Here is a 21,987-nt window from a genome sequence, read left to right as displayed (position 1 = left end):
TTCCAGCAATCTTTGGTTTTCAAACCGCTATTTTCTCATTTCAGTCTCCAGTCAAAATTGCAGACATGTTAAAAAGACATGATCTTGAAGTTTTGACACAATAAACTTGTTAATTGACTTCTTATTGCTCACAAAAACATAGTTCCTGACATTTTAATTTCGAGAAGTTTAACCTCATGATAAAAGAACTCCAATCTTCGTTGTGATCAGATGCAGAGATAGAACAGAGGGGAGCCAATCCACTTCTCTTCCTCTTCTGCTGCTGTTAGGTGGAACGGTGAACCCCAGCGTCAATGTTGTCAGTGAAGGGTTGATGCTAGCCAAAAAGGGACAGCTGAGAGGAGACAAGGTACACCTGTCATTGTGCTGAATGTTTCAGGTCCATTGAATTATCACAGCCAGTGACACCTTCCTTATTGCTAGCTCCATTGTCAAAGAGCAAATGTGCATCTTAACCTGGCATGCTATGCCTGTCTCAGGCAGTCCTCTTCCACAGCACATGACCTATATCAAATGCTAATATGCTGTCCAAGGAGTGAAATGTGCTCCAAGAAAAGTTGGTCGCAGTTATCTGCTACGGCTGCTGAATAAAAACAATTTAGGGCGACTGTGAAGGCAGTTCAGTGAAGGATACAGTCAACACAAAATGACATAGAATGTCTCTAAACTCATATCCAATATAGCAAGGGGGAGGGGGGGGTGACATGCTACTGTTCCATAACTTCAATCGAAACACTCCCTGCACCTTGCAGTCAGACATTAGACAAACAAAGAAGATGAGGTTGGAACCAAGGTACATGATCATGGTATGTAAGTTAAAGCAAGCCTTCTTCATGATGGGTGTGGGGCACTGCAGTAAGGGCAAGGCAGAATTGCAGCAGAATTTTCTGCCACCTCCTGAGTAGGACACAATGATGGCTGCCACGTCTTCATCCTATTGCTTTGGGTCTCTCTGTGGCCCAGCTGGCTTAGAGTTAACCATCAGCAGCACCTACTTGAGTGAGAATGCCCATGTTAGAGTAAGGACAACCTGTCTTTTGCAGTCGGCTGAGTCTGAGAGAGAATGTTTAATAACTTAGAAGTGATTTTGTTTATTTCTGCATTTCTTGTGCTGGCGATTGGGAGGCTTGTAGACACTGTCTAACTTCAGCAGTGTGCTCACTGACTGGCTGCTAGACTTCAGATCTAATTTCTGCCCACAACATCCACTGAACCAGGGAATAGCTCATTGCTGGCACTAGCCTTCCCTGCCCATCTGATGAGGACCCTTCCCACCTCTACTGGTTAGCCATTTAGCATCTGAAACTCAGAGTTATGTAGCATGGAAACAGATCCTTTGGTCTGAACAATCCATGCCAAACATGTTCCCAAACTAAGCTATTCCTACTTGCCTGTGCTTGGCCCATATCTCTCCAAAGTTCCCTTTTCTTGTACTTCATAGAATCCCTATAGTGTGGATGAAGGCCACTCGGCCCATCAAATCCACACTGCACCTCCAAAGAGAATCCCACCCAGACCCCTATCCTATCCCTGCAAGCTTTCATCTTCCCATGGCTAATTCATTCAGCTTACACATGACTGGACACAATGGGGCAATTTAGCATGGCCAATCCATCTAACCCGCAGATCTTTGGAATGGGGGAGGAAACCCACACAGACACAGGGAGAATGTGCAAATTCCACACTGTCAGTTGACTGGAGGCTGGAATGAAACCCAGGTCCCTGGCTCTGTGAGGCAGCAGTGCTAACCACTGATCCACCATGCCACCCCAACTTATCAAAATATCTTTTAAACATTGTAGCTGTACCTGCATCCATCACTTTCACTGGCAATTCATTCCACGCATGAGCCACTGTGTTTAAAAACATTGTCTTTTTAAATCTTTCTTCTCTCACCTTAAAAATGTGCCCTCCAGTTTTGAACTCCCCCACCCTAGATTTAGAATATTGTTCATTGTCCTGTGTACTTAAGTGCAGATGTGCAGGAGTACAGTGAAAAGTTTGCAATGTCAGCTGTTATAGCACCACCTTGGTTACAAACTGTCTAAGCACAAATCTTAGATCCAAAAAGAGCAATAAATACGAAAAAAAAGTTGCCTTACAGTGATTCACAGTATAAGTTAAAAATACTATCCTAGTTAAAAGGATAAACATTACAGTCTGATAAACCAATCACTGATAAACATTACATTGCAGTAGCACACCCTAGGGAAAAGACCCTTGCCATTCATCTTATGCCCCTCGCGATTTTATAAACTTTAATAAAGTCACCCTTCAACCTCCTACGCTCCAGGAAAGAAGTCCCGGACGTTCCGAGCTGTTTTTACAACTCAAACACTCTCTTCCTGGCAACATCCTGATAAATCTTTTCTGAACTCTGTCCAGTTCAATAATAGCCTTCCTATGTACAAGGCAACCAGAACTTGACACTGTACTCCAGAAGATGCCTCATCAACATCCAGTACAAACTCAACATGACGCCCAACTCCTATAGTCAATGGTATGAGCAGTGAAGGGAAGCATGCTAAATGCTGTGGACCTGTCTCGCAAATTTCAAAGAATTATGTACCCGAACCCCTAGGTCTCTCTGTTCTACCAAGGCCTTACCACTGACTATATAAGTCCTGCCCCCTTGTTTATATTACCAAAATGCAATATCTCACATTTATCCAAATTAAATTCCATGTGTCACTCTTTAGCTCATTGACTAATTTGATCAAGATCTCTTTGTAATATTAGATAATCTTCACTGCCCAATATACCACCGATTTTGGTGTCATCCCCAAACTTACTGTCTTCTGTATTCCTATCCAAATCAATTATATAAATGACAAACAAAAGTGGATTGATTCCTGTGGAACACTGCTGGTCACAGGCACTGGTGGGTTGAATTTGGTTTGCAGTGAGGGGAAACACTGAAGTGCTTTCTGTAAGGGGCTCATTGGTTAGCACTGCTGCCTCACAGCGCCAGGGACTCAGGTTCAACTCCTGCCTCTGGTGACTGACTGTGTGGAGTTTGCACATTCTCCCTGTGTCTGCGTGGGTTTCCTCCGGGTGCTCTGATTTCCTCCCACAGTCCAAAGATGTGCAGGTTAGGTGAATTGGTCATGCTAAATTGCTCATAGCGTTTAGGGATGTGTAGGCTTAAGCGCATTAGTCAGGGGTAAATTTAGGATAAGAGGGTAGGGGAATGGGGGTCTGGGTTACTCTTTGGAGGGTCGATGTGCATTTGTTGGGCCAAAGGGCCTGTTTCCACACTGTAGGATTCTATGAGCACGCCTCCAGTCTGGAAAACAACCACCCACCACCACCCTCTGTTTCCGACTATAAAGGAGAAAGTGAGGACAGAAAATGCTGGAGATCAGAGATGAAAATGTGTTGCTGGAAAAGCGCAGCAGGTCAGGCAATCAGAGCTGAAAGTGATTCCTGAAGAAGGGCTCATGCCCGAAATGTCGACTCTCCTGCTCCTTGGATGCTGCCTGACCTGCTGCGCTTTTCCAGTAACACATCTTCAGTTCCTACCATAAAGCCAATTTTGTGTCCAATTGACAAGCTCATCCATGTGAAAACTTGTCAAAGGCTTTACTAATGTCCAAGTAAATAATATCCACTACCCTGCTCTCAGCCACCTCTTTGGTTACTTCATTAAAAAAAGACTCAATCAAGTTTGTAAGACACAATTTTCCTTGCGCAAAGTGATGTGGACTGTCCCGAACCAATCCTTGCTGCTCCAAATGAATGTAAAAGCTATCTTTCAGAATCACATTCAATAACGTGCTCACCGCCAATGTCAGACTCACAGGCTTTCCAAGCTTCTCTTTACAGCCTTTCTGAAATAATGGCACAACGATCGCCGCACTCCTTTCACTCATGTTTATTGATGATATAGGTATTTCTGCAATTCCCTAATTTCCACCCTAACTTCCCACAATATGCTGGGATACACTTGATCAGGTCCTGTAGATTTAGCTCCGTTTATGTTTTCTAAGACCTCCAGCATTCCCTCTTCTGTAATGTGAGCTGTTCTCAAAACAGCTGTATTTATTTCTGAGTTCTCTAGCCCTCCATTTCTTTTTAGATTCCCTACAGTGTGGAAACAGGCCCTTCAGCCCAACAAGTCCACACTGACCCTTCGAAGAGTAACCCACCCAGACCCATTTCCCTCTGACTAATGCACCTCACATTATGGCAATTTTAGCATGGCCAATTCACCTGACCTGCACATCTTTTGTATTATGGGAGGAAACCGGAGCACCCAGAGGAAACCCACACAGACACGGGGAAAATGTGCAAACTCCACACAGACAGTCGCTTGAGGCGGGAATTGAACAAACTGGCACAAAATATTCATGTGATACTTCTCCCATCTCCTGAGGTTTAACACAAAAAATTGATCTTTAAGAGATGCATCAAACATAGTTAGGGAAAGGATTAAGGCTTTGCAGAGTGAATATAAAGGGTTAGGTAAAAAGTTAAAAAACAGAACATTAAAAGTAGTAATCTCTGGTTTACATCTGGTACTGTGCTTTAAGGAAGGAACAAATGAACGAATAGAGGAGATAGATCAATGGCTGAAGAAGTGGTGCAATGTGCAGGAATTCAGTTTCTGGGATCATTGGCATTTCTTCTGGAACAGAAAAGACCTGTCCAAAAAGGACAAGTTTCACCTGAACTGGAAAGGGACCAATATCCTGGTGGGGAGATTTGCTCGTTCCATTTCGGGAGCCTGTAGACATTTTTGTAAGAGTGAAAACAGAAAAAAAAAAATTGAAGATAGTTCTGAATCAGGAAAGAGCAAGTTAATTACAAAAGACAGATGAGAAAGTTGGAGAACGAAGTAACTCTGCGTTTACTTCAACAGGTCTTACAGGTAAAACTGATGAGCTTACAGCATGTGTGGGAACATGGGACTGGGATGTAGAGGCTATCAGAATCTTGGCTGAGGGAAGGACAGGACTGACAGCTTAATGTTCCATGATTCAGATGTAATTGAAAAGAGTGGGATCCTCAACAGTGGGGACGCAAGTCTGAAGCTGGAATGAGATACAGTAATCAGAAACATTAAGTGGAAGAGACAGGTCAGGGTGGAACATGACAGGGAGCGAGGAATGCCTCATCGATTAAATTGCATCCAATTCAGTGCAAGAAGGCTGACAGGTAAAGCCAATGAACTTGGCGTGGATAGGTACGCGTGACTGGGATATTATAGCCATGACAGAAACATGGCTAAAGGAGGGACAGGACTGGCAGAGCAATGTGCCAGGGTACAGGTGCTTTAGGTGAGACAGAGCAAGAGGGGAGGGGGAGTTGCATTTTTGATTAAAGCGAGCATCGGAGCAGCAAGTGACTGACCTCCAGCAAGTGACTGGCCTTTAAAAGTGAGAGAACTAGAGTTCAAGGTCCCCCCCCCCTCCCCCCCACTTCTCTGCTATGCCTGAAGATGGACTCCTGATTCTTTCCATGTTCTCTGCCCTATTCCTTGGTCTGGAAACTTTAATGACATTTGCTGAGTCCTTCCCCACTTTAAATGTTTTCATAATTTTCCAAGTAATCAAACTGCCCCCCCAAATATTGAAAGCCTATCCACAGCCATAGGTATGCACTTTGTCAGGATTCTGATCACAGCGTGATTCAGGTGGAGCATACCCCATTGGAACAGCTCCCTTCTTCCCTCGTACAAAGTCCCATGAATTTGAACCTGTTTCTCCCACATTAATCTTTCAGCCACGTGTTTACTTTTTTAATCTTGTTGACCATGTGTCACTTTGCTCATGGAGAGTACTACCTTTTCAGTTCTGCTTTTTCATTTAGCCCCGAGCTGCTCATATTACTTCAGCAGAATCTCTTTCCTCTTTCTACCTATATCATTGGTACCTGGTGGACCACAGCAACTGGATCTTTTCCCTCCTACTTCCAGTTCCTCTATAGTACCGGGTGGTTCCTTTGACCCCTCCTCCTGGTTTAGTCACAAAAGCCCAGACAATGTTAGGTCATTTCTTCGAGGATAAGAACATAGACTGGGTAGTGACAGAGGTTTGCAGTCTCCATACTGAGGAGGGCAGTCAGTTACACATGTGCCACCACACTCAGGTGGTGACTTTCTGCCTTTGGACCCTGCAGCGATACCTTTATGTCAAACCTCCTTCCAGGCGGTATGCCTGGTGATGTACTTGATGTACTTGACCACGTGAGGGTCTTCAGGTCTCCCTCCAGATGCCAGGGCCTGATCAATGTCTGAAATGTAGTCAACTTGTGCCAGCTCTTCCCATTGTCAAGAGTAGTGGCTGTCATTAGAGAACCATTACTCAGACATTCACACTTCCACTAATCGAGTGGCTGTTGGAGGGGAGGATTGTGGTTGTAGGGGTGACCAGAGTCACGGATGTGCGGGGTGCTGGGTGGCAGAGGCCTGGTCTGGGTGGTGGATGGCAGAGACCTGGGCTGGGTACTGGGTGGCAGAGGCCTGGGCTGGGTGGTGGATGGCAGAGACCTGGGCTGGGTACTGGGTGGCAGAGGCCTGGGCTGGGTGGTGGATGGCAGAGACCTGGGCTGGGTACTGGGTGGCAGAGGCCTGAGCTGGGTGCTGGATGGCAGAGGCCTGGTCTGGGTGCTGGGTGGCAGAAGCCTGGGCTGGGTGCTGGGTGGCAGAGGCCTGGTCTGGGTGCTGGGTGGCAGAAGCCTGGGCTGGGTGGTGGATGGCAGAGGCCTGGTCTGGGTGCTGGGTGGCAGAGGCCTGGTCTGGGTGCTGGATGGCAGAGGCTGCAGGAACTGACAAACAGGGTGGCAGTGGATATCCAGTTCACGACTGATGCCGTACACTGCCTGAAAATGGCAGTGCTCAGATCCAGTGTTGTACACTCGAGTGTGCAGTCGGAGCTGTCTATGGTTACTCCTGCTCGGATGGAATTTCACATTAGCTCCAGAGTCCTAAACCTCCCTCAGGAACCTGCACCCTATACCCTGAGCCACCTCATGGCAATGCCCTCTCTGTCCTTCTGCCTTCTTGAACAGGTTGATGCACACTTTAACAATTTCACCCACCACCTAGTCTCGCCTTGGCATGTTAATTTGTCACCAGGTAAATTACCACCTGCAGTGGAAGGCTCTCTATACAGGAGTCTTCCCGTTTTCAGTTGTAGACCTGGGGTGGAGCGTGCAGGTGTTGTACATTGCAGTGATAGTACTTCCAGATGTAAAACAATAAACAAAGCAGAGCCAGGAATAGATCTGCAGAATTGTTTGTCCTGGGCTGGGACTAGTCTATGAACGCCATGTGTAGATACTCTATTTTGATGTTCAATAGTGGATGGTGTTCCTTCTTAAGAAATTGGTCTCTTATGGGCAACACAGTGGTTAGCACTGCTGCCTCACAGCGCCAGGGACCTGGGCTTGATTCCAGCCCTGGGCGACTGTCTGTGTGGAGTTTGCGCATTCTCCCTGTGTCTGAGTGGGTTTCCTCCGGGTGCTCCGGTCTCCCCCCCCCCTCAATCACAAAGATATGCAGGTTAGATGAATTGGCCGTGCTAAATTGTCCACAGTGTTCAGAGATGTGTAGGTTGGGTGCATCAGTTAGGAGTTAAACGTAGGGGAATGGGTCTGGGTAGGTTACTCTTCAGACTTGGGGCCTGTTTCCACACTGTAGAAATTCTAATTCTAATCCTGATCCCAATCAGCTCCCCATTGTGCAACATTGGGCTTGGACTCCAATGTCTCTTAGTGACAGCACTTGAAAGAGCTGGCCAGAAGATTTAGTAAAATAGGAAGAGTTCATAGGTGGGAAAAGGGAAGGCAGGAGAGAGTGATGGATGTTAAAGCAGCAAGTGGTAAAGGGGCAGGAGAGAGGGACAGGTGGTGAAGGGACACAGGCAAAGGAACATGTGCATAGAAATTAGAGATAGTTGCAGACAGAAAGGAAGAAGAGAGAGAGAGACAGATAGTAAAGGAACAGGAGAGAATTGAATACAATAAAGGGGTGCATTTCTCAGATTGGAGATAAGATGAAAATGGTATTCCCCAGGAATTGGTATTGGGGCCTTACTTTTCCTGATTTATGTAACTGATTTGGAGATGCCGGTGTTGGACTGGGGTGTACAAAGTTAAAAATCACACACTACCAGGTTATAGTCCAACAAGTTTAATTGGAAGCACACTAGCTTTCGGAGCGTCGCTCCTTCATCAGGTGATAGAGGAGGGCTCGATCGTAACACAGAATTTATAGCAAAAATTTACAGTGTGATGTAACTGTGAAATTATACTTTGAAAAATTGATTGTTAAGCCTTTCATCTGTTAGAATACAGCGATAGTTTCACTTCTTTCATGTGTAAATCACAAAACCTTTTTTTTAAAATTGCATTCTCGGGTTAGCTGCTAACAATGGTGATAGCTAGACAATATGTTGAAGGTGTTGGCCCCCTGTGTTCTCTGTCTATGCCATGATGTTTAGATTGATTCTAATCTAAATAGGGAGGGATCTTGGGTTCATGTCACATTGTAGTTGATCACCATTGCACTACACACACACACACATTCTCACATACACATGGACACAGTTACACACAGATGCGCACACAGACCTTTATAGACACACACTCTCCCACACTCACAAATGCACCCCCTCACAGACTTAAGACACTCTGCACTCACTACACACACACACACACACACACTTTCTCACACTCACAATCCCCACCCCAGACAGACAGACAGACACACACACACACACAAAGACCCACATGCACACATATATTTTGTGGGGTGCATTTGTACTTTCAGGGTTACATTGTACTTTGCTCAAACACTGCATGCATTCATATAGAACTCTGAGCTCAAACTCTGCATGAACTTATGTAAAATGCTGTTATCTCACTTTTTAGATTGGAATCCATCTAAACATCACGGCATAGACAGAGAACACAGGGGGCCAACACCTTCAACATATCGTCCAGCTATCACCATTGTTAACTGCTAACCGGAGAATGCAATTTTAAAAAAAGTTTTGTGATTTCCACATGAAAGAAGTGAAACTATCACTGTATTCTAACAGATGAAAGGCTCAACAGACAATCAATTTTTCAATGTATAATTTCAGTTACATCACACTGTAAAATTTTGCTATAAATTCTGTGTTACGATCGAGCCCTCCACTATCACCTGATGAAGGAGTGTTGCTCCTAAAGCTAGTGTGCTTCCAATTAAACCTGTTGGACTATAACCTGGTGTTGTGTGATTTTTAGATTTGGAGATAGGTGTTAATGGCAGAATCTGTAAATTTGCAGATGGTGCTAAGCCAGGGAGAATATTGAATTGTGAGGATGATGCTGGGTGACTTCAGAAGAATATTAACAAGTTGACCCAATGAGCAGACACCTGGCAGATGAAATTCAATACCGAGAAATGTGAGGTAATGCATTTTGATAGAAAAAACATGAAGAGACAGGTACAAGGATCAGTGGGAGTGCAGGAGCAGAGGGACCCTGAGGTTCACGTACATGATTTTCTGAAGGTGGCCAGACAAGTTGTTAAGAAAGCTTATAGGATCCTTGGGTTGATAAATAGAGACATAGGATACAAAAGCAAGGAAGTAATGTTACATCACTACAATTATTGATGAGAACACATTTGGAGTATGTATTCAGTTCTGGGAGTCCAAAAAGGCTTAGCTGCTCAATTGAGTCTGTTAAAGGCAGTGAGGGAACTAAGAAGAAGATACAACGTACCTGACCTCATGCTTACCAACCCACCATAAAAATATAAGTAGGAGCTTGTGGAAACAAAGTCCCAACATCATTTGACAAAGCCACTACAGAGTTAGTGCTACTTCCTCACAGCACCAGGGACCCAGGTTGGATTCAAGCCTTGTGCGACTGCCTGGGTGGAGTTGGCACATTCTCCCTGTGTTTGCGTGGGTTTCCTCTGGGTGCTCTGGTTTCCTCCCACAGTCCAAAGATGTGCAGTTCAGGTGGATTGGCCATGCTAAATTGACCTTGGTGCCCAGGGATGTGCAGGCAAGGTGGATTAACAGTGGGAAATGCAGGGTTACAGGAGTATTGCTAGGGGTCGGGGGAGCGGGGAGCTGGAGTGATGGGTGCAGGTGTGATGTTCTGTGGAGTGTCGATGTGGACTCGATTGGGATTCCACACTGTAGGGATTCTTTATTCTTGAGAAATTGTGCTTATTCTCCACGGAGCAGAGAAGATTAAGATATGATTTTATTGAACTGTTCAACTTTATGAACAATTCTGGCAGGGCAAAGCAAGATATTCCATTGCCATTAGTTGGTATGTCAGTAACTAGGCCACACTTAAAGTATTGCATTCAATTCTAGTCTCCACATTACAGGAAAAATGTGAAGCCTTTGGAGAAGGTGCAGAAGACATTTACCAGAATGCTGTCTGAATTGGAGGGTATGAGCTATAAGAAAGGTAAAGGCTGTGGGGAGACTTGATAGAAGGTTATAAAATTATGTGATGCATAGATAGGGTTGACGGTCAGAATATTTTTCCTAGAGTTAAAACTAGGTATGCATTTATGGTGAGAGGAGGAACATTAAAAAGAGATGTGAGAGGCAAGTATTTTACACAGAGAGTCGGGAACCTGCTGCCAGGGGTGGTGGTGGAGGAAGACATGATAGGCGCATTTAAAAGATAAGCACATGAATGGACAAAGAATGGACCAAAGCAGGCATAAGGGATTAGTTTAATTTAATGTCCTGTTGGTACAACATTGTGGGGCCGAACAGCCCGTTGCAGTATAACAAATGATTTGCAGTCATAGTGCTCTGCACCCATACCTGTCAGTTTCTGAAAGGGTATTGCCTCTGAGGCTGCCAGCTAGGTTAAACTCTTTATGATGCGAAGTTCCAGGCCCCATAGCAGTCAGGAGAATTTTTGTCTATTGTTCCCTTTTGCCTGAAAGTATATCTCATTCTTTTGGCATATTGGGAGCAATCCTCCACACCCACATCATATGGTTCCAGTTCTGGATGTAGGTTTGCTGGAAGGTTCGTTTTCAGACGTTTCATCACCATACTAGGTAACATCTTGAGTGAACCTCCGAATGAAGCACTGGTGGTGTAGCCCACTTTCTATTTATATGTTTGGGTTTCCTTGGGTTGGTGATGTCATCTCCTGTGGTGCATCATTTCCCATGGCGATGTCAATTCCTGTTCTTTTTCTCGGGAAGTGGTAAATGGGATCCAAGTCAATGTGTTTGTTGATTGAGTTTCGGTCAGAATGCCATGCTTCTAGGAATTTTTGTGTGTATACAAATAGAGTATATTCATATTTATATATGGAAATAGAATATATAAATATAAAGCAGGTTACACCACCTGTGCTTCATTTGGAGGCTCACTGAAGATGTTGCCTAGTAGGGTGATGAAACATCTAGAAATGAACCTTCCAGCTCAGCGAGCAAACCTACATCCAGAACCTCAAACTGAACTACAAATCTTCGCAAATCTCACTAATATGGTTGCAGTTCCCCAAACTGCAATCCTTTTAATTTTTCCTCATCGGTGCTTACCAGGTTTGTCAAAAGGCAAGGCTTTTGGAAACTTTTCTCTGTTCTCATTGCCAATGTAAGAGGAAGCCCGCCTGGAAAGGAACACCACCTATGTTTGAACACCAAAATAATAACACTGCATCTTTTTCAATAGATCCAGAAGGCTATCACACACAACTGAATGGTTTCCCCACCACAACATCACCTGAACATTTTTCCCCACTACTAATGACCAACAGTGGATCACCGATGTGGCCCACTGGATATTTACATGCAGCACCTGTTACAGGCACTGCAGACATCAAAAGTGAGAGGGAGTGGGTCTGCTTTATAACATGCTTTCATCAGCCAGTTCAGAAATGTTATTACATACCTCTGGAGGAGGTGGGATTTGAACCTAGATCTCTCTGGTTTAGACTAGGGGCACTACCACTGCATCGCAAGAACCCTTTGCATTTTCTTTATAAAGGTCTCATGTGTTGAGTTCTAGCCAGGCATATTACCAAGGGAACCCATATTCAACAAGCTCCACAGTGAAATTAATTAGTGATTTCCCCATGGGCCTTGTAGGGGTTAACACACCTAAGAATTCATGACCTATAGGATGGATGTTGTGAAACCTGAAAGAGTTCAGAAAAGATTTACAAGGACGTTGCCGGGATTGGAGGGTTTGAGCTATAGGGAGAGGTTGAATAAGCTGGGGCTGTTTTCCCTGGAGTATCGGAGGCTGAGGGGTGACTTTATAGAGGTTTATAAAATCATGAGGGGCATGAGAGGTAAATAAACAAGGTATTTTCCTTGGGGTGCGGAAGTTCAGAACCAGAGGGCATAGGTTTAAAGTGAGAGGGGTAAGATATAAAAGGGACCTCAAGGATAATGTTTTTACACAGAGGGTGGTGCGTGTGTGGAATGAGTTGCTAGAGGAAGTGGTGGAGGCTGCTACAATTACAACGTTTAAAAGCTATTTGGATGACTATATGAATGGGAATGGCTTAGAGGGATAAAGGCCACATGCTGGCAAATGGGACTAAATTCATTTAGACTGTCTGGTCAGCATGGATGAGTTGGACCGAAGGGCTGTTCTGTGCTGTGCATCTTTGTGCCTCTAATTAATTAGGTGATCTGTCTCTTGCAGAAAGCTCTACCTCGCTATGATTCCTCGCTGAACATCATGGCCGAAATTGGCAACCGCCTGGGGCAGGCCCAAGTTCTTTTGGGAATTGCCAAGTGCTGGTTCATCCAAAAGGAGCAGGACAAGGTAGGAGACAACACCAGGAATTCTGGGGGACTAAATTAACCAACACTTGGAGAGGCATGAATTAATTATGAGCAGTCAGCATGGTTTTATTAAAGGGAGGTCACATCTGACCAACTTGATTGAATTTTTCTGAAGAGGGGACCAGGTGTGGAGATGGTGACAATGCTTTTGATTAGATTGTATTTCCTAAGATATGGAAACAAGCCCTTCAGACCAACAAGTCCACACCGACCCTCCGAAGAGTAACCCACCCAGACCCATTCCCCCACACTATATTTACTCCTGACTAATGCACCTAATACTATGGGCAATTCAGCATGGCCAATTCACCTGACCTGCACATCTTTTGGATTGTGGAGGAAACCGGAGCACCTGGAGGAAACCCACACAGACACGGGGAGAATGTGCAGACTCCACATAGTCACCCAAGGCTGGAATCAAACCCGGGTCCCTGGCGCTGTGAGGCAGCAATGCTATCCACTGAGCCACTGTGCTGCCCCATATAGATACCATCTATTTGGATTTCAGCAAGGATTTTGATAAGGTCCTGTGTGGGAGACTGATACCAAAGGTAAGGGTAGAGTAGAGAGTACCTTTCTCTTTATCATTTCTATCATATACAACTGATATAGTAACAACAAGATAGCCTTTCTCCAGGACCGAGGGTGCTACATGGACAGCACTCACTACACAATCGTACATGGCATAAAATGCATAAGAAGTGCAAAACAGGCAAGTTACAGTGTAACACAAGAGTGATGAATAGTAGACATTTTTCTAGCAGCAATACGAAAGAACTTCAGATGGGAAAGAGTCCGATGATGCTGTGTTAAGGAGCCTGATGACTTGGGGGAAGAAACTGTTGCACAGTCTAGCCATGAGAGACTGAATGCTCCCGTATCTTCTGCTAGATGGCAGGAGAGAGAAGAGTTTGAGTGAGGGGGGTGTGGGATCTTCCACAATGCTATTAACCTTACGGATGCAGCATGTGGAGTAAATGGAGTCCATCGGATCCAAGGAAATTTGGCAAATGGGATCCTCAATTGGCTGAGTGTTAGGAAGCAGAGGGTAATTATTGAGAGGTGCTATTCTGATTGGAAATTGGTATCCAGTGAGGTTCCACAAGGGTAGGTGTTGGGGCTCTTGCTATTTGTGGTTTATGTAAATGATTTAGATTTGAGTATAGGAGGGTTAGCCAGTACGTTCAAAGGGGATACAAAAATTGGTGGGATGGTGAGTAGTGAAGAGGATATCTTTCGACTACAAGGCGATATAAATGAACTGGTGAGCTGGGCTGGTCAGTGGCCATGGAATTCAATCCAGATAAAGGTGAGATAATGCACTGGGGCACGACAAACCATGCAAGGGAATGCAAAATCATGGTGGGAACCTGGGAAGAACAGAAGGCAGGAATACTGCTCTTTATTGGACAAGACATAGAGTTTAGGAGCAGGGAGATTATGCTGAATCTGTATACAATATTGGTTAGGTGACAGCGAGAGTATCGTGTGCAGGTCTGGAATTCATGTTATAGGAGGAATGTGATAGCACTGGAGAGGGTGCTGAGTAGATTTATCAGAATGTTACCTGGGCTGGAGAGTTTTAAGTATGAAGAGAGATTGGACAGATTTTGGTTGTTTTCCATAGAGCAGAGGAGATTGAGAGGCGTGATGATCAAGATGTCGAAAACGATGAGGGGATTAGATAGGAACTTTACCCCTCAATGGAGGGATCAGTGAGCAAGGGGCATACATTAAAGGTATGAGGTGATGTGAGGAAAACATTTTAACTGAAAGGGTGGTGGGAGTCTGGAATTCACTTCCTGTAAGGCTATTAGAGAGAGAAGCCCGCATAATATTTAAGAATTGTTTAAATGGGCATTTGTGATGCCAAGGCATACAAGGTGCTGGAAGATGTGATTATAATAGTTACATGATTGTTTTTGACTCGTGCAGAAGTGATGGGCTGAAGAGCCTCTTTGTGTGCTGTTGATCTTGCTGACTGTCTGATCTATAGCTGTGTGGCATGGTCCCTGTGCTAACACTAACTCCGGTTGTTCTGTAATCCTCTCTTTGAAGTGGTGAAGGTGAGCAGAGCGCAAATCTGGAAGGTTTGATGTTATTTCAGTGATGTATGTGTGGGTGGCCATTAAGCTGGATTGGCAGAACATGAGAAATTGACTTTTGCCAGCCCACATAAGGTGATGTGCCAACCAATAGAGGTGCTGTGTCCTTTGTCACAGGTCTAAATTCATCCAGTGAAATTCATAACCTGACATAGCTTTAAAGCTCTCTAGCTCTCAACTTCTATTGTTGATGGAGAAGCCACCAGCCTGTCAGCGTTTTCCTGATAATGATACCCACCTATTTCTGAAATCATCCTTCTAATTCTTCTCTGCACTCACTCTTCGATATCTGGAAACTTCTTCTCACTATTGAATGTTTCCCAATTTGGCATTCAAGATAGAGAAGGGCTTTGGGGGGTGGAGGAGAGGTGTCAGAAAATTGATCAATGGAGCGATTATAGCTGAGAAGGGGGTGGTTGGGGGGGGCGGGGGGGGTGGTGGTGGTAATAGATCAGAATCATTAAATGGGGAGGAGTGGCGTGGTAGTCATGTCACTGGACTAGTAATCCAGAAACAGGCTCACATTCTGGGGATAGCTGGTGATAATGGCTGATGGTGACATTTGAATTCAATAAAAATCTGGAATTCCTTTCAAACAAAGCTCATCTAAAGACAACAACTTAACTACTGATGATTGTCTTTAAAACCCATCTGGTTGGAAAATAGATACTGCGTCCGGACTGGTCTGGTCTGCATATGTGACTCCAGGCCCAGTGGTTGAGTCTGAAATACCCTCTGGCAATTAAGGCAATAAATCACCCTGGCCCAAACGGTGATGTCCACATCCTATCTCAGAATATTTTTTGACTTGAACTGAAGAACAAAAAAGCAGCAGAGGGTTGGTACTGTGAGAGGGTCAGTGGTGAGGAAAAGTTGGTACTATCATAGGGTCACTGCTGAGAGAGTGCCACACTGTCAGAGGGTCAGCGCCTTGGGGGTGCCACACTATTGGAAGGTCAGTGCCAAGGGAGTGCCGCACTGTCAGAGGGTCAGCACCTTGGGGGTGCCACACTATCGGAAAGTCAGTGCCAAGGGAGTGCCGCACTGTCAGAGGGTCAGCACCTTGGGGGTGCCATACTATCGGAAGGTCAGTGCCAAGGGGGTGCCGCTCTGTCAGAGGGTTAGTGCCGAGGATGTGCCGCATAGTCGGAGGGTCAGTGCCCAGGGAGTGCCGCACCGTCAGAGGGTCAGTGCTGAGGGAGTGCTGTACTGTCAGAGGGTTATCACTAAGTGAGCACCACACTGTCAGAGGGTCAGTGCTGAGGGAGCGCTGTACTGTCAGAGGGTTATCACTAAGTGAGCACTACATTGTTGGAGTGTCAGTGCTGAGGGAGGGCCACTCTTTCAGAGGGTCACTGCTAATGGATTCTGCACTCTCGGGTGGTCTGTCTGCATTTACACTGTGTATCACTCATGGATTAAAATTCGCTGTCCCTCTTCATTTCACACTTATTACTTTATAGGCTCTCGAGGTGGTGGAGAAAGCTGGAGAACTGGCTGAAGCTGTTGGCAATAAGGTACGCGATTGTATGGATGCCAAGATTGGTCATTGTGAATATAATTGTAAATTGCTCCTTCAAAAGTGCCATTCCCAGTAGGGAAATGTGCTGTGATGCAAGAGAACCGAAGCAATAGGCAAACATTCATAACACTTATGATTAGATAGATAACATACAGTGTAGAAACAGGCACTTTGGCCCAACAAGTCCACACTGACCTTCTGAAGAGTAACCCACTCAGACCCATTCCCTTACCCCAATATTTACCCCTGACTAATGCACCTGACACTATGGACAATTTAGCATGGCCAATTCTCCTGACTTGCACATCTTTGGACTATGGGAGGAAACCAGAGCACCCAGGGGAAACCACTCAGACACAGAAGAATGTGCAAACTCCACACAGACAGTCGCTCGAGATGGGAATCAAACCCAGGTCCCTGGCGCTGTGAGGCAGGGAGTCACTGTGCCAAACATGATCTTCTGACATCGAGTATTGATGGAATAGAAGGTATTGGGCTGCTGAGGAACAAATAATAGAAACTAATAATGGAAAGCCATGCATTATGCATTCTCTTGCCTGGTTTTTTTTATGTCCCAGTGCATCACCTCACATTTATCTGGATTGAATTCTATTGCCATTGACCAGTCTACCTAACCAGCTCATTTATAATCCCTTGTAACTTAAGGTACCCTCCTATCTACCATCCCACCAATTTTTGAATCATCTTTGAACTTATTTATCAATTTTATTCTATTTTCCATTATTTCACCTTTGCATCACAAGGGGGCATCATCATCTTATGTTTTCCATCTATCAGCCTTCGGGTTCTAGAGTCCCACCACCCTCTGGATTAAAAAAAAGATTTTCCTTACATCCCCTTTAAACTTTCTCTCCCTTACCTTAAATGTATGTTCCCTGCTGGTCATTGATGTCTGCCCCTCAGAATTTTAGATGCCTCAATCATGTCCCCTCTCATTTTCATCTGCTCTAAGCAAAACAATCCCATTCTGTCCATAACTGAAACTCTCCAGCCCAGGCAACATCTCCTGTGCACCATCGCTTCTATAAAGTGGATTCAAGAACAGTAAACAATACTTTAACTGTGACCTAACCAACCTATTATACAGTTCCAGCGATACATCTCTGCTGTTAAACTCCATGTCTCGACTAATATAGTCGCGTATGCCTATATCTGTCCCAACTCCTTGAGGGACAGGTGTACATACACACCAAGGTCCCTCTGAACCTCAGTGCTTCCTAGGGTCCTCCCATTCATCACTTTATTCCCTTGCCTTGTTTGTCCTGCACAAACGCATCATCTCATGTTTATCCAGATTGAAACCCGTTTGTATTGTTCAACCTGCATGATCAGCCTGTTTATGCCATCCTGGATTCTAAGATTATCCTGCTCACTATCTACCACCCCACCAATTTTTTTTATCTTTGGAAACTTACTGATCAACCGTCCTGCCTTCAAGTGTAAATCATTTTTATAAACCACAAAGTGCAAGGGCCCCATTACTGAACCCTCCAGGGTCTCACTGAGCACAGACTTCCAGTCAGAAAAACCACCCCCTCAACCATCACCCACTGCTTACTGCTACTCAGCCAATTGTGGATTCAGTTTACCAAATTTCCTTGGATCCCATGGACTGTTACCTATGCTGTCAGTCTCCCATGCAGTACCTTCGCAAAAGCCTTGCTGAAATCTAAGTACACAACATTTAAGTTCATACCTGGTAACTTCCTTTAAAATTTCAGTCAATTGGTCAGAGAAGATCCCCTTTTAAAAACCATGCTGACTGTTATAGATTAACCCCCGACTTTCCAATTGCAGATTCTTTCTGTTGCTCAGAGTTGCTTCCAATTGTTACCCCACCACCAAGTTTAATTTCCTGGTTTATCCCTTGACTGTCTTGACTGTCCTCTTGCACCTGTCCAATAGCCAGAGAGGAATTAAACATTTTTGCCAGTGTCCCTACTATTTCCTCCCTTGCCTCACCCAACAGCACAGAGTCACAGAGTCATACAGCATGGCTACAGACCCTTCGGTCCAACCAGTCCATGCTGAACGTAATTCCGAACTAAACTAGTCCCACCTTCCTGCCCCTGGCCCATATCACTCCAAACCTTTCTTATTCATGTATCCATCCAAATGTCTTTTAAACATTCTGATTGTAGCCACATCCATGATTTCCACACGCAAACCACCCTCTATGTGGAAAATTTACCTCTTGTGTATTTTTTTAAATCTCTCTCCTCTCACCTTAAAAATGTGCCGCTAGTATTGAAATTCCCCATCGTGGGGAAAAGGACAAAGACCATCTGTATCTATACCTCTCATTATTTTATAAACTTCTGTCAGGTCACCTCTCAACCTCCTCTGCTCCAGTGAAAAATCTCCCAGCCCATCCAGCCTTTCTTTATAACACAAACTTTCCATACCTGGCACCATCCTGGCAAATCGCTTATGAGCTCTCTACAGCTTGATAATATTCTTCCTATTACTGTGCGACCAGAACTGGACACAGTATTCCAGAAGAGACCTCACCAATGTCCTGTACAACCTCAACATAATGTCCCAACTCCTATTCTCAAAAAACTGAGTGTTGAAAGGCTAATGCGTCAAACACCCTTTTAACCACAATGTGTGATGCACATTTTAAAGAATTATGTACCTGCACCCCTTGGTACCTCTGTTCTACTATACTACCCAAGGCCTTACCATTAATTGTGCAAGCCCTACCCCAATACCTCACATTTATCCATATTGAACTCCATCTGTCATTTTTCAGCCCATTGAACCTTCTGTAATCTGAGAAAACCTTCTTCACTGCCTACTATCTCACCAATTTTTATGCCAAACACAAGCTTTTAATCATGCCTTCTATAATCTTATCGGAGAGGACCCAGAACTGATCCCTGTGGAACACCGCTGGTGATAGTCCTCCAGTCCGAAAAGCAGCCCTCCGCCACTGCTCCCTGTCTCCTGCCGTTAAGCCAATTATATGTACAATTGGCAAGCTCACCCTGAACCAAATGTGACCTAACTTCATGAAGTCATCTACCATGCAGAACCTTGTCTAAAATCCAAATAAGTGGCGGGTATTGCACTGTCTTCATCAATCTTCTTGTTAACCTCCTCAAAAAACTCAACCAACTTTCTGAGACACAATTATCATCGCACAAAACCATGCTGACTGTCCCTAATCAATTTTGCCTCTCTAAATGTCCATAAATCCTATCTTTTATAGTCACCTCCAACAATTTACCCACAACTGAAGTCACACTTTCAGGCCTACATCCTTTCTGGAGATTTATCTATTTTTAAGCCTGCCAGATCACTTAGAACTTCCTCCCTGTCACTCAGATCCTCCTCTCTGTTGATGCTAATTTCTTTAATCGTATCACAGACCTTCTCCCTGATTTCTACACCCATATCGTTCTTCTCACTAGTGAGCACCAAAAGTATTTATTTAGAATCTCCTGGCTCCATACACAAATTACCAATGTGGTCTTTAATACTGTTTCCCTCCTTATCCTTTCTGCCCTTAATGTATCTGTAAATGACTTTGGATTTTCCTTTATTTTACCTGCCAGTATCCTTTCATATATCCTTTTCACTCTCCTAAATACCACTTTAAGTACCTTCTTGTATACTCTATACTTCTCTAGGGTTTCTGCTGTTTTGAGCCCTCAGCAGCTGCCATAATCCTCCAATTTTCTCTTAATTCAATGCTGTAGATCCCTTGATATCTTGGGTTTACAGGATTTGACTGTCATGCCCTTTTTCTTTATTGGAACATGCTGACTCTGTACTCTCCAGGTCTCTTTCTGAAGATTTATCTGGAGGCATCTGCTCCCAGTCCACGCTGGTCAAATCATACCTGGTCTTATTATAATTGACCTTCCTGTAGATGTGAACTTTGATTTCAGGCCCATCCTTCACCTTTTCCATACAATTTTGAATCTAATGAAGTTATTATGGCTGAGTGCAAAATGCTCTTCCATTGATTTGTCAACCACTGAAACAGTTTTGTTACCTCGAAGAAAACCATCCTGGATGCATTTTAAAAATTCCACTCCCTCAAACCTTTCAAACTGACTGTCCCAGTTAATGTTAGGCAAATTGAAATGGAAGGATATTTACTGTGTTATGTCGGGTGAAGACTTCCAAGATCATAAATGTTGTCTTCAGTTTGGTTGAGAAGAATCGGGGATTAAGTTCAGAAACAAGTTAACAGTTTAATTCAGAAAACACAAAAACAGAAAAAAAAAGCTTTAGTTTTCTGTGAGCAGGGATTCAGGGATATTCAGAGAAGCCAGCAGAAGGGTATAATTGAAGATTCCAAAAGCTTTAGATGGAAATCTGCATTTTATTAGAATTGAGTAAAGGATTTGACAGGAAGCATTAAACTGTCTCCACAGTCGATGGGAACGAAATCAGAGGGAATGACTGAGTTGAGGATAGCAGCATAATTTCTCTGGGCTTGAATTTCTGTGATGGGTCGTATTGGAAAACAGGTTCAAACTTTACATTTGCATTCATGTACAGACATAGAGAGGGAGAGAGGTTTGCTTGTATTATTTTCTTTTGTGAAAGAAGCCTATGTTCTGTTGTTAAAGAACATCAGCTTCAAATGAATGCATTTCAGTGAGTAACCAGCAGAAAGAAAGATTAAAGTAACAACCGAAGAAAGATTAAAGTTGTGATCAACCAAGCCATATTTACTTTCAGTGATTTGGCTTGTCCAATAGTAACAATAGTAGCTGAGATTGTAACAAAAGCTCATTAATGTTGCTGAGGGTGGTTGCTTTGATCATGTGGGAAGTATGTCCCAGAATGACAAAAATGGAATCTGTCAGAAATGAAGGCAGGACTTGGTGGATCAGTTCTCTACATTTTAAAGGCAATACATCCTTTGACAAGTGTGTGTGTGTGTGTCTGCATGCGTCTGTGTGTGTGTGTGTGAGAGGGAGAGAGAGAGTATCTCTGCCCAATCTACCTGCTGAAGCTTGGTTTCTGCTTTATCTCCCTAGCTATATATGCTAAAGGCACACTGTTTAAGTGAGACAATCTATCGAGTGAAGGGTTCCCAGCGGCTTCTGCGAGAACATGTTGTTAAATTCCATGAATGCATGGAAGACATGGAGTTGTACTGCGGGATGTGTGGAGATTCCATTGGAGATAAGAACTCACAGCTCCAGGCGCTGCCATGCTCCCATCTTTTCCATCTGAAGTAAGTCTCACACCCGAAACAGCAGGACAATGAAGTTCACCAGTAAGTTCCAAAGCTATGCTGTGTGATGTGAACATTACATCTTAGATACTAGAGCATAAAGTGAATATTTCAGTGCAGGACTGAGGGGCACTCCACTGTCGGAGGGTCAGTGCTGAGAGAATGTTGCATCATCAGACGGCTAGTGCCGGGGAAATGCCACGTTGTCAGAGGGTCAGTACTAAAGAAGTGCTGTGCTTTTGAGGGGTCAGCACTGAGGGAGTGATACATTGTTCAAGGGTCAATACTGAGGGAGTGCTGCACTGTTGGAGGGTCAGTACTGAGGGAGTGCTGCACTGTCAGAGGGTCAGTACTGAGA

At 44.3% G+C, this 21,987-nt stretch overlaps 1 protein-coding gene across 2 annotated transcripts in view; it reads left to right on the top strand.

The window, feature by feature from the left end:
* Nucleotides 1-21,987, top strand: part of rapsn (receptor-associated protein of the synapse, 43kD) — a 45,325-nt gene that overhangs the window by 16,701 nt on the left and 6,637 nt on the right. Inside the window, exons 3-5 of one of the 2 annotated variants that reach the window (XM_060838357.1) lie at nt 12,639-12,761; nt 16,350-16,403; nt 21,430-21,629. In XM_060838357.1, coding sequence (XP_060694340.1) covers nt 12,639-12,761; nt 16,350-16,403; nt 21,430-21,629 — 377 coding nt within the window. The remainder of the gene's footprint in view (nt 1-12,638; nt 12,762-16,349; nt 16,404-21,429; nt 21,630-21,987) is intronic. The other variant, XM_060838358.1, reaches the window with a different exon arrangement.

Source organism: Hemiscyllium ocellatum, chromosome 18 (assembly GCF_020745735.1).
Source record: "Hemiscyllium ocellatum isolate sHemOce1 chromosome 18, sHemOce1.pat.X.cur, whole genome shotgun sequence".
Lineage (NCBI taxonomy): Eukaryota > Metazoa > Chordata > Chondrichthyes > Orectolobiformes > Hemiscylliidae > Hemiscyllium > Hemiscyllium ocellatum.
This window is presented reverse-complemented; position numbering and strand designations above follow the sequence as displayed.